An 18,082-nucleotide genomic window follows, 5' to 3' on the forward strand; every position below is an offset into this window, starting at 1 on the left:
TGCTGCATTCCCAGGGCCATGGACCTAACATTGAGAATGGTTTGGTAAGCTATCTAGCTGATCTCCTGTGACCTGCTGTTGTCTCAGCCTGCTACTTCTCCACCATCTTGACTCCTCCTCCGCTATATTGCTTTTAGACAGGGCAGGGTTTCACCGTTGAAGGGCACACACTACCTTGGCAGGAAATGACATGTGACAAGTTGCTGTCATCTTCAGATAGGTGTCAGGTTCTTAAATGCATGAACATTAATAAAAAGAAAACCTCATTTTGAATGGGTTGATAAGGTGTTCAATGAAGCCAATTAGATTTTCAAAAATTACTTGGTTGAATTTTATTTTTTAACAATACTATGGTATGTCCCTTTGGTCGTGCAGCCTTTGGGAATGGACTTAAGAGTCTGCAATAACATATCTATTTCTGGCATTTTCCAAGACTGCACTCAGAGGAAATCTGGGTATGCCGCTTGCAGAGTCAGCGACCCCACGCTAAATCTTAGGAGCCCACTTCCCGGTGCACCTGCATGTTGTCCTTCGGCCTCCCTAGCCCAAGTCAGGAAGGACCCGGCTCCCAGGTAGGGCGGGTGGCGCCTGGGAACGACACATTCCCCCAGAAGGCTCTGCGGCAAGCCCGGTGGGGCCGCTGAGCCAACGAGAGCGCAGCATGTGGCCCTTTTCCTGCGGATGCTCATGTGAGGCGGGACTTCCGGGGGCGTCCTCAGGCGGTGGGCACCTTCGCGTTCCCGGCCGGTTTGGCTGGTGTAGCGCGCGGGGAACTGCGGGTTGGTTGGGAGTGGAAGGAAATTTTCGGAAGAGGCGTCGTTCCCGCCGCGGAGGCCGCTGCGAGGCTCTCCTGTCCCCGCCCGGTCGCCCGCCCCTCCCCGCCCCGCTCTTCCCGCGGGTCGTTGGCGGAGTCCGCGCCGAGGAAGCCGGCTCAGGTGGGTGCTGCGACCCCGTGGTCCCCCGCCCCGAGCGCTGCAGCCGGATGGAGGGGCGCCGCGCAGCTCCCCGCAGCCGGGCCGGCGGGGCGGGAGCAGAGGGCGCCCTGGCTTGCGGTCCCGGCTCTGTCGGTGCGGTGGGGCGTGGCGGGGGAAGGGTCCGGCAGGTGCTCCTGAGTCGGGGCTGGGGGTCGGGGGTGACCGGGCTCTCGCGGGTGCGGGGAGCGGAGGGCGAGGCGGAGTGCCGCCTGCAGTGGCGGCGTGGGCAGCCGGGTCCGCCGAAGGTCGGAAGGGGCGGGGATGGGAGGGCCGCGATGGTGGCGTATAAAAATACATACTTGTTGATTAAGATCACCAAAATATATTTCTCGTATATATCTGGTCTTGGTCCATGGTTCTCGACTCACAGCTTCCAGAAACGAATTTCCCAAGTGTTGTCGGTGATGAAGTTCTCTGTGCTCTGTGAATGCGGTGACTTTTGGAAGTACTTAAGCTAGTTGGGCGTGGGTTGGGGGGAAGGGGAGACCAACCATATGATTAGACATTTGGAAATTTTAGTTCCTCCCCTCCCACTTCCTATTTCCCCCCACCTTGGGGGAAGGGAGATGGGCTGGAAGTTGAACCAATAGCCAACAGCCACTGAGAACCTACCCTGCTCTGTAATGCAGCCTCCGTAATACCCTCAAGGACACGGCTCAGAGCTTCCAGGCTGGTGCACAGGGACATTTGAGGAGAGTGGTGCACCTGGAGAGAGCATGGACGCTCTGCGCCGTCTTTGTACCTGGCCATATACATCTCTTCTGCTTGCCTGTTGCCAAGTTATTTCCTCTCATGATGAACTGATGATCTAGCAAGAAAAAGGTTTTCTGAGTTCTGTGAGCCATTCCAGCAGATCAGTTAAACCTGAGGAGGGGATCTTGAGAACCTCTGATTTTTAACCAGTGAGAAGCACAAGTAACAACCTGGCTTGCAGATGGCGTCTGAAATGGCAGGGGATTGACGTGGGGGTGCATTCGTGTGGGACCTAACCCTTAACCTGTGATTCTGATGCTGTTTCCTCATCGTGTCAGAATTGAATCGGCTGCTTGTACATCTTGCTGGCTTTTAAGAATTGCTTGTGTGCGCCCCCGCCCCCGTGGGGGAGCAGAGTCATCTAAGCATCCCACTCTTGGTTTTGACTCGGGTCCTGATCTCCGGGTCATAAGATCGAGTCCTGCCTCAGGCTGTGCGCTCAGCACAGTCTGCTTAAGACTGTCTCCTTCTGCTCCTCACCACCCCCTCAAATAAATATATATTTTTTTCCTTTCACATTGCTTGGTGTTGTGTGAGGAAGCCCAGGGAACCCTCCCCCTAACCCCTGCTACACACACACACATACACAGACTTCTTGGAATTGGTTCCAGGAACCTAAGTTAAGGGGTATATCCAAATTTGAAGTTTAAAATGGTTGAATAATGGGTAGGAAATGGAGGCAGGGAAACCCATGAGGAAGACACTGTGATAGATCCAGGAGAATTTGTGGTGGGGCTAGACCGGAGCAGTACTAGAGCAGAGATGTGATGGGAGTTTGGCTAGATCATAAAGATAGAGTCAGTAGGATTTCCTGCTGCATCCGGTCTGTGGGTAAAAAGAGGGAAGTGAAAGACCATCTGAAGTTTGGTTTTTTTGTTTATTTTGTTTTGTTTTGTTTAGAGGACGGAGGAGGAGATGGAGAGAGAATCTTAAGCAGGCTTCATGCCCAGCATGGAGCCTGATGTGGGTCTCAATCCCAGGACTCTGAGATCATGACCTGAGCCAAAAATCAGGAGCTGGACACTGAACTGACTGAGCCCCCAGGCGCCCTTAGAGAAGGAGATCCTTAAGATTGTTCTTTCAGATGGGCTCTGTAGTGGGGTTTGGGAGGCCTGAAACCAGAGGGCAGGGTACAGGTGGGCGCGTATCCCTGATGCTCTCTCCAAGGGGAGAAGTCCTGGTGTGGGATGAATTCTGGCCTGTATTTGTAAAAAGGGAGGTCTAGGTGAGGTAAGGCACTGGCTTGTCATGGAGACTGACGTATGAGTTGGTGTAGCTTCTCCTTAGAGCAGCTGGTTGGGGCCCTGCTGCCTCACCTCCCATCTACTGTTCTGTAAAGGGCTCCCTACATGCTGTCTTTGGAGGACTGTAGTTTAAGGACTAGTAGTGTCAGTGCCTCCCTTTAACTTAAGAATGTATGAGACCGTTACTGAATTGAACACGAAGCAGCCACTCTCCAAATATGTACACACAGGCAGGCAGTTAGAAAGGAACACACTGGGGGCGCCTGGGTGGCTCAGTGGGTTAAAGCCTCTGCCTTTGGCTCAGGTCATGATCCCAGGGTCCTGGAATCGAGCCCCGCATTGGGCTCTCTGCTCAGCAGGGAACCTGCTTCCTCCTCTCTCTCTGCCTCTCTGCCTACTTGTGATCTTTAAAAAAAAAAAAAAAGGAAGAAAAGAGGGCGCCTGGGTGGCTCAGTTGTTAAGCCTCTGCCTTCGGCTCAGGTCATGATCCCAGGGTCCTGGGATCGAGTCCCACATTGGGCTCCTTGCTCAGCGGAGAGCCTGCTTCTCTCTCTGCCTCTGCCTGCCACTCTGCCTGCTTGTGGTCTCTCTCTCTCTCTCTCTGACAGATAAATAAATAAAATCTTAAAGAAAAGAAAAGAAAAAAAGAAAGGAACACACTGAATTACTTAAATTTATCCAAATACTTAATGATTGGTTTAAATGTTAACTTACCTTTCAGTATTGGCTTGTGATGTAAGTTTTGTGTATCACATCCTCCTAAACCCTTAAAAAGTGGGAGGAATACACAATCAAGTTTTTAAGACCCCACCACTTCACTTGCACTGAGAACCAGAACCATGGCTGCTGTGGACTAGCGATAGCCGGTCCACAGCGTGTCCGATGTAGGTGCAATATCAGTGTCAGCCCTACGAGGCGGAAAACAGTCTTCTTCCCATTTTATGGAATAAGCGCACCGACACTCAGGAAGGGTCGGTCTTTCCAGAGTCCCACAGCTAGTAAGAGGCAGCACTGAGGCCCAAGGAGCTCAGTTTGGACCTGCTTGTTGGATCCTGCCATGGTTCCCATTTCTCATGGCCTCCCTCCTTCCACAGGGTCCTGTGGCGGTGGCAGAAATGCTTCTGGACCCTGCACCAATGAGTAGCGGATGTCCCAGGCTCCTCCCCACCCTAATTTTCACCCCAGTGGTTTAGGTAACTGTCTATAGGGAATGGTGATGTTCTTTTTTTTTTTTTTTAAGATTTATTTATTTATTTGACAGATCACAAGTAAGCAGAGAGGCAGACAGAGAGAGAGGGGGAAGCAGGCCCCCTGCCGAGCAGAGAACCCAATGTGGGGCTCAATCCCAGGACTCTGAGATCAGGACCTGAGCCGAAGGCAGAGGCTTAACAACTGAGCCACCCAAGCCCCCCAGAAGGGATTTTCACAATGCAGAGTACTAACCACTATACAATCACACCCAAAAGGGATTTTCAGAGGAAATGTAAAGAATCCATTCTTGGCTACATCAGAAATGTTCCAGAGTCTTTTGAGTAGATGTGGGATGTGTCCAGTTGGCTGTTGGAGCCCCAGATTTGGAGTCCAGTGGAGGTGTTCAGATTGGTGACACCCACAATATAATTCTTATTTTTTTTTAAGATTTTATTTATTTATTTGACAGAGATCACAAGTATGCAGAGAGGCAGACAGAGAGAGAGGGGGAAGCAGGCTCCCTGCCGAGCAGAGAGCCTGATGCGGGGCTCGATCCCAGGACCCTGAGACCATGACCTGAGCCGAAGGCAGAGGCTTTAACCCACTGAGCCACCCAGGCGCCCCCCCACAATAAAATTCTTGTTGTGTGGACCCCAGTAAAGCTGTGGGTTTGACTTCAGAGGAAGCATCTTTATATTATGGTGGCAGCGCACCAGGGACAAGGGAAGGAGGGGTAAGTCTGTGTGTCAGGTGGGCACCTGGACGGTGGTGTTGGGGGTATGCGCCTGTGAGGTGAAGGGTGGAGGTCATAAAGCCTTTTGAGTGGACATAAGATGGATGCTGAGGTGCCTCCGCAGGGAAGTCGAGACACCAGGGCAGGACAGGGCCCATCATCCCATGGTGGATGCAGTGAGGTTTCCTGATGATCTTTGCTGGGACCCTTTCATGCAGTCTGGTAGAGTCATTGAGGGAAATGGGGTCAGCCGGAAGCTTTGCTTGTCTGGGGCTTTGAATGAACATCCAGTGGTGAGAGGAGGTCAGAATTGCTTAGGAGATCGTCAAATCCTCACACAGGCCTCTGCAGCTGAGCTCAAGCGACACAGAGTTAGGTGGGGACACGTGACAATGAGAGCTGCTCTCCAGGGCAGGGGGACTTGGGTGTGCTGATGCACAACTGGGGCAGAGGGGGTGCTGGTGGCATCTGCGGCGTACCGCCTGGGCTCTGTGCAGACTGGCATGTTAGCAGGCTGAAGAAATGCCTCCAGTGTGGCCAGGGCCGTTGCCTCAGCCATCCCTAGTCGGGTGCCTCTCTGTCCATGCTTGGAGCGCCTGCACCCCAGGCCTTCCCAGCCCTCTTGCTAACATACTTTGGGGCCTGCTTGTGCCAGTGACTGCAGGCACTGATCTGGTCACTGCACGTAGGGACCACTGGGTTGTTTTTTTAAAGACCTTCCTCTGAAGGCATTGTAAATTTAGAACGTGGGATGTCAATGTGAGGTGCTGGCCACTCCCTTTCCCTGCCTTTCCCCAAGGACCGGACTGGCCTCTTCCAGGCCTAGCTGGTTTCTCACATTGACCAATAAGAGGCCCTTGGGTTCCAGACATGGGGGACATCACTTCTGCAACATCAGGAGAAGCTCAAAGGAATATGGCCCTCATGCAGAGCTTCTGTCCTGTGTCCACCATCGTGCGATGCCTAGGACAGTGGCCACACCTCATTTTTACCTTTTCTTTCCTACTAGTATTTCCACTCTGACTTTGGGCTCTCGTCTTTGGCCTTCCACTGCTTCCTTGGAGGGCTGCACATATCCTTAGTCTCTGAACACCGGCCACTGTGTTGTAATCACCCATTTCTGCGTCTGGACCCAGTCTTGTGTCAGTGCTCAGCGGTCCCCAGCAGCTCCGGCCTGGTTGAAAGTCACCTGCAGAGGAAGGGGTTGGGGAGCCCGCCTCTCCTCCCCGCACTTCCTCTCCCTCGTGTCCGTCCCCCGAGTCAGGGCTCTCCCATCATGGGGGCTTGCCAGGCTGAGCTCCGCACCGCAGGCCTTCCTCTCCCTGTCTCGAGTCCTCGAGCCTGTCAGCAGTCCTGGGGCCTCGTCCCTGGGTATGTCTGAGACACATTCCCAAGGGGGCTGCCTCCTGCCACCGAAGTCAGCTGGCACTTTCCCACCATTTCTCTGCTTACAGGTTGCTGGCACGGAGCCCAGGATGAGGAGGTCCCGTCAGAGCAAGGTGATTCTGTAGGAGGGTCACAGGTCAGGACTCCAAAGTCAGGCCCACCCACCCAGAAGTCCCAGCCTTGGGAGCCATGTAGCTTGCTCTGGAAAGACGTTTTGCGCTGGGCTGAGCATGATGGAACATGCACTGAGCGAGGCCTGCACACTTGTGGGGGAAATTGCAGCAGCATCAAAAGAAGCAGAATAGAAACGTACCCTCAGGAAAAATGAGGGGAGCCCTTCATTTGGACCAAGTAGCGTATCTAGCAGAGACCTTGGCGTGGAGGGAGGATGGAGAGGGCTCCACAGTCTTTCTCCCTCCCTGCTCCCAGCACTCATAGTGGGTTGAAGCCACACAGGGACACCAAGGGGAGACGCCTTTGAAATCAGACAGAATGGTTGTAAGTGCAGTGCTCTGGGACACTTCAGCCACAGGACACGCTTATAGAGTCCAAGAAAGTCACGCTGCAGAAGGGCCTTAGAGTGTAGTGCAAGTGGGACATTTTTTAGGTACAACTTCAGTAAACATTTTATCAAGATTTCTTCTTCTTCTTTTTTTTTTTTTTTTAGAGATTCATTTATTTTGACAGAGAGTACAAGCAGGGAGAGCAGCAGGCAGAGTAAGAGGGAAGATGGAGGCTCTCTGCTGAGCAAGGAGCGAGCCGGATGTGGGACTCAATCCCGGGACCCTGAGATCACGATGTAAGCTGAAGGCAGCTGTTTAATGACTGAGCCCCCAGGCATCTCCTCAGTAACCATTTTAGCAATCCCAGTGAAGAAAGGGTGTTTAAGTGCAGCCCATGTGAGAAACTTTGTAGGTACAACTCCATACTCACTAGCCACAGGGAAGTTCATAGTGTAGAAAGAGTGGTGAATGCAGGAAATCTTTCACACAGAGCTAGTGTCTCCTTAAACAACAGAGAAGTCACATTGGAGAGAGGCCTTTGTGTCGTGAATGTGGGAAGGCCTTCATCAGAAAATCCCACCTCCTTCAGCATTATAAAATGTGGGGGAATTCTTTACACAAAATTCTTTACACAAAAATGTGGACTTATCATCAAAATATACCAGGCCGAGGTTTTATGAGTTCAGCATATAGCAAGGCCTTTGTTAGAAAGTCTGGCTTCTTCAGTCACCAGAAAACGCACGCTGGAGGAAACTTCACAAGTGCAGCTAACGTGGGGGAGTGTTCAGGTACAAACCACTTTCATTAAGCATCAGAGAATTCACACTGGGTAAGGACATAATGCATGCACGGAATGTGGGAAATTCTTTAGCCAAGACTCCCACCTCATTCAGCATCTGGGGAAGAATGGGAACTCATGAGTACAGCAGAAGGGGAAAGATTTCAGCTGCAAGTGTGTTCTAAATTAGCACTGGAAAAAAACAATATATCGTTTTCTCTTAAAAGTTGTGGTAAAGGCATGCCTGGGTGGCTCAGTTGTTAAGCAGTTGCCTTCCGCTCAGGTCATGATCCCAGGGTCCTGGGATCAAGCCTTTTACCGGGCTCCCTGCTCAGAGGGAAACCTGCTTCTCCCTCTCCCACTCTCGATGCTTGGGTTTCCTCTCTCACTCTCCCTCTGTCAAATAAATAAAAATTTAAAAAGTTCTGCTAAAGTACATATCACATGAAGTTTATCTTGTTTTTAAGGGTATTATGGTTCAGGAATGTGAAGTACATTCACCTTGTACTATGGGTATCTGTAACTCTTCTCATCTTGTTAAACTTAAATCCAGTACCCAACTCGCCATTTTCCCCTGCCCCCGATCCCTTGAAACCACTGTTCTATTTCATATAGTGTAGTATCCTTCTCAGGGTTCATCCATGCTGTATTTTTTTTTTTTTTTAATTTTACTTATTTGACAGAGAGAGAGCACAAGTAGGCAGAGTGGCAGGGAGAGGGAGAAGCAGGCTCTCCGCTGAGCAGGGAGCCCGACATGGGGCTTGAACCCAGAACCCAATCCATGCTGTATCTTGTTTGTGAATCTGAATTTCCTTCTGCTTTAAGGTTGAACAGTATTTCATTGTATGTGTATGGCACATTTTCTTTATCCATTTATTCTCTCTATCCATTCATCTGTTCATAAACCATGAGTTGTTTCTGCCTCTTTTGGCTGTTGTGAATAATTGCTACTATGGGCATGAGTGTACAAGTATTTCTTCTAACACCTTACTTGCAAAGAAGATTTCTTCAGCACCTGGCTTTCCAATTATTTTTGCATATATCCCCAAGAAGTAGAATTGCTGGACCATAAGGTAATACGGTCATTTTTTTGAGGAACTGTTTTCCGTAGTGTTGGCACCGTTTTACGTTACTGCTGTGTGTGAGGTGTCCAGTTTCTCCTCAGCCTGTTTTTGTGTCTCATAAGCCCTCCCCCATTGTGATAAAGTCATCTGCTCTTTTCAGATAGGTGTTAGAATCTAAGAAAAATGTAATACGTGGAGTGAAGGTTGGATATAATCACCAGCTCTACTTTTTTTTTGGGGGGGGGGGGTAAGATTTATTTGAGAGTGAGCACAAGTGAGGGTAGGGAGAGAGGGTCACGCAGATTGCCTCCCACCCAGAGCTGGGAGTCCCAGGACCCCGAGATACAGTCAGATACTTAACGGACTGAGCCCCTGTACCTTGTTTCCAGCAGAAAAACTCCTACAGTTGATGAAGTTACAGTCGAACGTGTACTTGAAAATCAGTAGGACCGTATTTTAGATCCCAGCTATGGGTGGATGCACTTTGTGTCTGAGTGACCATTTGTAGTTTGGGGGAACGTCTGAAATCATACGTCTGTCTCAGTACATTTCTGTGATCAGCACAGACTACGTTCCATGAAAATCTGGGTGTTGACCCAAGAAGCTGGAGCCCCGCCCCACCCCACCCCACCCCTTCCTCAAAGCCTGCAGATATCCCTACCCAGCGCCTTTCTTGGTGTCGCCAGACAGTTTCCCTGAGGTCAGGAATGGAGACTCTTGGCGACCCTCTGGCTCCATCAGAACTACATTACCCGGAAGGCAGTGCGCTGTGCGTCCCCTTTACTGGGCCAATGAGGGCTCAAGGAGAGGCACTTCCGTCCCGAGGACGGCATCTGGGCGGGCCTTCCGGCGTTGGCCTCCGCGACATCTCGTTAACCTGGTTCTGTCCTGCGGTCGGAAGCCTTGGCTTGTCGAGCGGGCCTGAGGTAGCGGGAGGAGAGACGGGCTGCGCAGGTTGCTCCGAGACAACGTAGCGGTCGCCGGGGCTGAAGGCTGAGGTGCCACGCCCCTTCCCGCCGCCGCCGTGGCCGTTCCAGTCCAGGTGAGTGCTGCGCTTCTCGGGGCCCTCACCCAGCCCAGGCTGCGTTAGAATTTCGTACTTTTGTTCTTGGGGCCGCCGTTTGCCAGGTCTTCCAGATGTTGAGGTAAGACCTGCCTGAGGGACCCGCGCGGACTGGACGTGCGCCGTTAGGTGACCAGCCGCAGTCACTCTGGCGTCGTCGCTGCGCCCCGTGAAGAGCCGGTCGGTGGGTTTTACCGCGCGTGCCTGTTGGGTCGGCCGCGCGGTAGCGAGAGCGCTGCGGTGCGGGCAGGCTGGGCTGCCGCGGGGCCAGTTCGGCGCTCGCTCCTGGCCCCGCGCGCCGCTCTGCTGCTGAGCTCGCAGGCGGGAGCGGGCGGTGGGGCTGAGGGCCGCGCTGCTGGCCTGGCCGCTCGCTGCCGGGGAGCGCGGGCGCGGCGCAGAAATGGGCTGTAGGGAGCGCCGGGCCCGCAGTGTGGGTCCCCGTGGGCGCGTTTCCAGGAAGCGTCTGTGGCCGTCGTGGAGGTGGAGTAGTTTCCGCGCGTCTTGAAACGCTCCGAAAGGACCGCTGTGCATCACGTCACGGGAGGACCATGCCCTCCGGCTCCTGCGTCTGCCCGTTTCTCCGCGCCGTTGTGTGCTGTGACCGCGGGCGTGCGGGGAGTCCTGCTGGCGGGCGAGCGTCGCTGCTCCGGCCGCGCGTGCGGGTCCGCGAGCGCACCGCGGTCCAGCGCACCTGGGAAGGCTGGATTCCCGCAGGGAGTCCACGTGCGAATTCACAGGATCTCGAGAAACTGGCTTTCGAGATGTTTCGAGTCTGCATACCTGCAGCCGCTCACAGTATCCACGAATCTCCACCGTTCTGCGGGCGCCGCGCAGCAGCCCCTTCTGGGGCCAGCCTTGCGAAGTTTTGCTTTGATGATTACCTTGACATTTGCATTTTTAAAAAGTGCTTGCTGGAATTGTTTACATACACGATTTCAGTTTGTTCGATATTAAGATTTTAGATAATTTATTGTAAAAAGTATGGAGGATTCAAGAATTTGTGTAATTTTTGCTCAACTCTGTGGCTTGTCATTTCAGTTTTTGTGATCGCAGGAGCCCTTCATTGTAATGTGCTGGGATTCTTTACTGTGATGCTTTGGGTTTGAGAAATCTGTTCTTTTATTAACTCATAAGAAGGGCGCCTGGGTAGCTCAGTGGGTTAAGCCTCTGCCTTCGGCTCAGGTCATGATCTCAGGGTCCTGGGATCGAGCCCCGCATTGGGCTCTCTGCTGGGCAGCGAGCCTGCTTCCCCTTCCCTCTCTGCCTGCCTCTCTGCCTACTTGTGATCTGTCAAATAAATAAAATCTTTAATAAAATAAAACAATTAATTCCTATTCTCCTGAAACTTTTCCGTCACAGAGCACTTTATAAGCTGCTGTTTTAATGCTCTGTACCACCACTGAGGCATCAAGACCCATGGGTGCCCCACTTTGAGCTCTAGTTTTTTCAACCTAATTCTGTGCCAGTTTTTTGGAACAATTACTCTTGCATGCTAAAGTGATGTTTAATGTTTATTCTTATGTAACCTTGTCACTTTAGAAAGAACTTCGTATGTTCTAAAATACTTGGCATACTCAGGTATTTTAGCAAAAATTTGTAAACCTTTTATATTTGCAGTAACACAAAGCATGCATTTTTTTTTTTAAGATTTTATTTTATTTGACAGACAAAGATCACAAGTAGGCGGGGAAGCAGGCTCCCTGCTGAGCAGAGAGCCCCATGCGGGGCTGGATCCCAGGACCCTGGGATCACGACCTGAGCCGAAGGCAGAGACCTTAACCCACTGAGCCACCCAGGCACCCCAAAGCATGCATTTTTATGATGAAATACAGGTTGTTCCTGTTTTGTTGCTTCTGTCTCTCTTTTTTTTTCCTTTCTTTGAATATTTCCTCCCATCCTGGCATCCTTTGTTAAAAAGATTTATGTATTTATTTACTTACTTGTTTTAGAGAGTGTGAAGTGTGGGGAGAGGGGCGGAGGAGGGAGAGAGGGGAAGAATCCCAAGCAGCCTCACGTGGGACTGATATCACAGCCCTGACATCATGACCTGAGCTGAAACCAAGAGTCAGATGCTTAATGGATTGAGCCACACAGGTGCCCCCTGGCATCCTTTAATAACATGTATTAAGTAAAGGTTTTGGCTTTGGTTGTTGTGAATCTTTTAGTAGTGTTGGGTTTCAGTTTTCTGGCTCCAGTTTGTTATGATAGCTTTTCTCCACATTGTTTTGGGTATTCCTTCTTATGGATATTGTCAAGATTTGTCTTTTCTCTTTAATTTTACCCTTTATGTATATTTTCTTTGGCTTTTTTTTTTTTTTTTGAGATTCTTTGTGTATAATGATGCAGTTTTCTTAAGTTGTGATTAAGATTTATTAAAATTACTGTACTTAACTGTTTTCACTTCCTGACCAATCTTTGTGCCATGTTACTAATTTTATCTTTGTGAACACACACTTAAAATTACCGTAAACTTTTATACTCTACACCCACAAGATTTTTGCTTTTTTTTTTTTTTTAAAGATTTTATTTATTTATTTGACAGATAGAGATCACAAAGTAGGCAGAGAGGCAGGCAGAGAGAGAGGAAGAAGCAGTCTCCCTGCTGAGCAGAGAGCCCGATGCGGGGCTCGATCCCAGAACCTTGGGATCATGACCTGAGCTGAAGGCAGAGGCTTTAACCCACTGAGCCACCCAGGCGCCCCGATTTTTGCTTTTTAAGTGGTTATATTCCTTCATCATTCTCTGGTACCACTACAAGAGAAAGCGATGATAGGATACTTCAGGTAAGCTACTTTGCTAACATAGGCAGAAGTTTAATCATTGTAAGTATAGAAAGTAATGCCTCAAAATAAATAACTTTACATAATGAGGATGGAGCAAAGGTTAGGTGCTAGCTTGTTTCCTTTCTCTGAAGCTGAAACTGAAATGCAGCTGCGCTGAACTGCAGGAGGCCAAGGTGCCTTTGCTGGAGCCCCGGCAACAACCTCTGTGGAGAGATTAGTTTTGAGGCACAATCCAGACTCTAGGAGTGTGGTTTAGTTGTCTGCCCTGGGAGAGAATATATTTGCAATATTCTTCTGCACATTTATTGAAAAACTTGGAAAAGATTAAGGAGTCACATATCTAAATAGTTATTAGGGCCAACCAGAAAGTATAGGAAGAGAGGAACGCATTTTTGGCGCAAGAATAATCAGAATCATAAGGAATAAAACAGAAGGGTCAGAAGCACACCCACACATAAACATGGACTTACCTTATCCCTTATTCTTGCTGCTCATTCGCCTAAGGGACGTTACCCAAACACAGCCCAACCCCGACAGGCTCTGTACTCCCTTTTCCACTTTGGAAGGACATGCCCGAGAATGCACACATGCTTTTGGCATAACCATAACACGTTCTACTTTCTGGTATAAATACTTTATCCTTTTCAGCTTTCATCTTTACCTGAAATTATTAAGTGTTTCATATTGTCTGTGTCCCTGATGGGAATTAAACTAACATGGCCCTGCTCTTCCTGCAGGTTCTGCTTTCAGCAGACGCACTTATGGACCCTGCACCGGTGAGTGTCAGGTGTCCTGGAACTCTTGCTGCCACTCATCCTGCCTTTGGTGTCTAGAGACTCTGATAAGCCCTTAAGCCTGCGTCGGAGGTTATATGGAGAGAGAGTCCCACTTTTGGCAAGCAGCGGGGTGAGATGTGAAAGGTTGTCTCAGGTTTCAGTATTGACAGGAGTGTTCTAGGTCTCAGAGGTTGCTGTTATGTCTGCTGAGAACAGAGGGCAAGGAGCTGAGTCAGAGTAGCAGCCACACAATTCTGGAGCAGAGGAGATCAAATCTGGCTCAGGTCTTTGGAAGCTGCCCTTGGTGATAGAATATGCCACAGCCCGGGAAAGATCATTACTAAGACTGGTACAGTGGTAGGTCTGGAAGTAGGAGAAATATTTGGCTTCTGGATTTGTCTTTTGGGGGTCTTCTGTTCTTAAGATTTATTTATTTGAGAGAATGAGAGAACACACAAGGCGGGGGAGAAATAGACTTCACTGATCTCAGGACCCTGAGATCATGACCTGAGCTGAAGGCCAGTGCCTAACTGACTAAGCCACCCAGTTGCCCCTGGATTTGTTTAAAGATTTATTTGTGAGAGAGAGAGTGTACACCCCAGAAAGGGCAGGGTCAAAGGGAGAAGCAGACTCCCCCTTGAGCAGGGAGCCTGATGCTGTGCTCCATCCTGGGACTCATGGATCATGACCTGTGCTGAAGGCAGATGCCTAATTGGCTGAGTTCCCCAGGTGCCCCTGGATTTGTGTGTTGTTTTGTTTTTTTTTTTAAATTTTATTTATTTATTTGATAGAGATCACAAGTAGGCAGACAGGCAGGCAGAGAGAGAAGGGGAAGCAGGCTCCCTGCTGAGCAGAGAGCCTGATATGGGGCTCGATTCCAGGATCCTGAATCATGACCTGAGCTGAAGGCAGAGGCTTTAACCCACTGAGCCACCCAGGTGCCCCTGGATTTTTTTTAAAAGTAGGGCTGTCCAGGTCACAGATGACTCCATATTTTTGGTGAGAATATCAAGGAATTAGGTTTTGGCCATGTTGAGTGTCAGATAATTCAGAGACTCCCAAGTATGGGGGACAAATGGACAGCTGAGCATATAGTCCTCAAGACGTTCACACTGTGGCATGTGGTGTATCCCAAAATAGAACTCAGGATCTGATACAGGAGGAGGCATGTTCGGGTTATGGCATTGCCATTGGGGGGACAAGGAAGGACAGCTGTGGAGGGTAGATGGCACAGAGATGACCAGAGTAGCTGTAGCTGTAAACAGAAATGTAGAGGGAGGTAGGGGGAGGGGAAAGTCCAGCTGGTAACCAGATTTTCATGGGCGTGAATAAGACCAGAGCAATAATGGAGGTGAGTTGGTAAAGTCACACTGGTGCTTAATCATCCTTCTGTGTACTAACTCAACCAGGTTTTTGTGGTGGTTCTCAGGATCTCTTCAAGATCAGCTCACATAAAGTGTTGTTAGGACATACATACTTGGTGCAGTGGCACAGAGACATAAAATGTGCAATACAGAGGCGGAGTGTGACCAAGGTTATTGAGATCTGGGTGAGATCTGCGTGTGGTCTAAGCCAGGAACAAGGTCAGGTGGAGAAGCCCCTTCTGCGTGGGGCCTTGGGAGGTTGGCATCTATTATTGCACATGTTAGGAACGTCTAGATGCCACGCACTAAGAGTCAGTGGCTCTGGTCATGATCTTAAGCCCCATGTCGGGCTCTCTGCTCAAGTGGGGAGCCTGTTCCCTCTGTCAAATGGATAAATAGGGTCTTAAAAAAAAAAAAAGTCACTTTTATGGGCCAAGTAGTGGTGGGGATCAAACGTACCATGGAGGTACCAGATCTGGTGAGTAGGAGTCTGGGAAAATGCTGGGCCCAGCATGGTTATGTGTGGGAGGCAAGATCCTGGGGAGTGTTGGATGTCTTGGAGGAGAGGCATGGGGGTCCTACCTCTCAGGCGGCATCTGACCACCTGCCTCTTTGTTCCCCTGGGCTACCAGTGCTTGGCTGGAGAACTAGGGCAGATAATGAGCAGGGGAGGGAGGGAGGGGAGTGAATGTGGGCTGAGAGAGACTGCGTCTGGTTACAACTATTGTTCTTCCTCACAGAGCTCTGTGACCTTTGAGGACGTGGCTGTGTACTTTTCCCAGGAGGAGTGGAGGTTTCTTAACAAGGCTCAGAGACACTTGTACCGCGATGTGATGCTGGAGGTCTTTGCGCTTGTTGCCTCACTGGGTAAGGCCCCTCCCCCCAACCCCAAGGTCCAGGAGCTGAGGCTGGGGCACACATACCGCACCTCCTCTCACAAATTGCTCCAACACTCCTTGGTCTGAAGCTCTTTGAGGAAAGGTTTCCATGGTACTTTTGTTTTCTGACGTGGTTTTGGGGTTGGTTGCCTTGGTCCCATCCTGTCTTTCCCTTAAAGGCCTGCATCTTCTAGATGCCATGTTGTCCATCTGGAGCTGGGAGAGCACCGCATACATGACAAAGTGGACATGATTCCAGATGGGGGAGGATGTGATCTGTAGCTGGGAATCTTACCAGGAATATGTCATATCCCAGGCTCAACAGTGTTTGGTGCCAAGGTCAGAGGCTCCTCCCCTTTCTTGACATTTTGCCCATTTGTCATTTTTCCTCTCAGAAAAGACCTGGTAGTAGATCCTCCCCCACCCCTCAGGCTCTGCAGCAGCGGCCTACACTTCATGTGTCCTGCGGACTTATGTACCACCGAACCCTTCCACTAATGCTGGAGCACAGGTGTACAAGGCTCTGGCACGAACACCTTTTCACAGAAGGGAGTTGTGGACACAGCCCCTCCTCCCCGTGGTACACCCCATCTGTGTGTCTTGGCCATGGTGAGACCTCCCTGTGACACAGCCCTGTCCTTCAAACTGCCTCCTCCCTGCCCTGCTCCCCTGGTGTTGCTCGTTCCACTGTCAGATGCACATTTCGGGTGGGCTGGCTTCCTCCTCCCAGAGCTCCTCATTGTTCTCTGCTTACAGGTGGCGGCCGGGGAGCACTGGAGGCAGCGGCACCCTCTGAGCAGAACGTGTCTGGAGGAGGGTCACAGAAGGCCTATGCCCAGGACTGTAGCCTGGACTCAGAAGGTGATTTGCAGCCAGCTGAGAGGCTGGGTACAAACCCTGGCCAGACCGTCTGTGGGACGCAGGGAGAAGTTCACCAGCATCCGAAGCAGCACAGTGGGGGGCAGCCCCTTGGAAGGAATGTGCAAAGGTGTGCCACCCACACGTCAGGGAAGCCCTTCCCTGCTAGCTCAGGCCTTCTCCAACACCAGCTCCTTCACAGCCAGGAGACACCCCCTAAGGCCACCGACTGCACAGAGCCTTTTGACAGCGGACAAAAGGACTACCAGTGCAGTGACTGCGGGAAAGCCTTCTGTCGCAAATACAGACTTGCTCAGCACCGGAGGGTGCACACCGGAGAGCGGCCTTACGAGTGTGCTGAGTGTGGGAAAACCTTCAGCTACAAACACATACTTGTCCAGCACCGGAGAGTGCACACCGGGGAGCGGCCTTACGAGTGCAGCGAGTGCGGCAAAGCCTTCAGTAACAAACCCACACTGGTGCGCCACCAGAGGATTCACACTGGAGAGCGGCCTTATGAATGCAGCCACTGTGGGAAGTTCTTCAGCCAGAGCTCCAGCCTTAGTGAACATGAGAGAATTCACACTGGGGCACGGCCTTACAAATGTGGGGAGTGTGGAAAATTCTTCACCTCCAACTCCAACCTAATTAAACACCGGAGAGTGCACACGGGAACAAGGCCTTATGAGTGCAGTGAGTGTGGGAAATTCTTCAACCAAAGTCCCAGCCTCATCAAGCACCAGAGAATTCATACTGGTGAAAAGCCTTATGAATGTAGCGACTGTGGGAAACTCTTCAGCCAAAGCTCCACCCTCATCAAGCACCAGAGAGTTCACAGTGGAGTAAGACCTTACAAGTGCAGCGACTGTGGGAAACTCTTCAGCCAAAGTTTTGGCCTCACTCAACACCAGAGAGTTCATAGCGCAGAAAAACCCTATGAGTGCAGTGGAGGAGGACAGTTCTCTAGCCCGAGCACACAACTAACCCAGCACCGCAAAGTTCACACGGCAGAAAGTCGTGAGTGCGGCAGCTGTGACAAAGTCTTCAGCCACAAGTCTGCTCTGATGCACCACCAGCAAGTGCACAGCCCAGCCCACCCTTACCAGTGCACCAAATGTGGCAAAGCCTTCAGCCGGAGGTCTAACCTCATTCGACACCACAAAGTTCATCCAGTTCAAAAGCAGAACTAGAACTCCAGACATGAACGGAAAGGAGTGTGATTTTTGTGACCCATAGATATTAGCTCGCCCTTATCCAGGGGAACTGCAGGCCAGAGGTGCAGCGATCCACACCTGCAGCATACTTAAAACGTACTTTTCATGAGGCCGGTTCCAACGGGGCTATGCACTAAAGATGCAACAGTTGGTAACTGCCCTCAGTATTTTTGTCTTCTTTTGACAGAGGAGGAGGAAAAGGGGGGAGTGGGAAAGGGAGGCAGGCTTCCCACCCCGGGCCTTGGCTCCAGGACCCCACAAGTCATGAGTCAAGATCTGAGGTAAAGGCAGGTGCATAAGGATAGAGCCACCCATGTGTCCCAGTATTTTCATCTTGTGACATCGGTGGCATTGAATAGGGGACTTTTTAAAAACCTGCTGAGATGACACACTAATTATTAGTTCATCCTTTCCCCTCAACAAGGGGGTTTCTGGTTTGCAGAGTGGGGGCTGTCACATAAGCTTACCATGAACACACAACCCCTCTCTTAGAATGTGTCTTGCTGTGCTTGGCAGCGCA

General features: G+C 50.7%; 1 protein-coding gene across 1 annotated transcript; it reads left to right on the forward strand.

The window, feature by feature from the left end:
• The first annotated feature begins 828 nt into the window (after positions 1-828).
• On the forward strand, positions 829-17,538 carry LOC116861117 (zinc finger protein 530-like). The gene is made up of 5 exons (XM_032847596.1): positions 829-935; positions 13,210-13,248; positions 15,353-15,479; positions 16,247-16,344; positions 16,381-17,538. The coding sequence occupies exons 2-5, from the start codon at positions 13,234-13,236 to the stop codon at positions 17,536-17,538; spliced, it is 1,398 nt and encodes a 465-aa protein (XP_032703487.1). The 5' UTR covers positions 829-935; positions 13,210-13,233.
• Positions 17,539-18,082: the final 544 nt, after the last annotated feature.

The sequence above is a fragment of the Lontra canadensis genome, unplaced genomic scaffold, assembly GCF_010015895.1.
Source record: "Lontra canadensis isolate GAN:19392208 unplaced genomic scaffold, GSC_riverotter_1.0 scaffold191, whole genome shotgun sequence".
NCBI classification, from domain to species: Eukaryota; Metazoa; Chordata; class Mammalia; order Carnivora; family Mustelidae; genus Lontra; species Lontra canadensis.

Excerpts from the sequence above, each read along its gene's own strand:
- LOC116861117 (XM_032847596.1), top strand. Across the intron at positions 15,480-16,246 it reads TGCGCTTGTTGCCTCACTGG|GTGGCGGCCGGGGAGCACTG; the intron begins GTAAGGCCCCTC and ends CTCTGCTTACAG. Across the intron at positions 16,345-16,380 it reads CCCAGGACTGTAGCCTGGAC|ACAAACCCTGGCCAGACCGT; the intron begins TCAGAAGGTGAT and ends GAGAGGCTGGGT.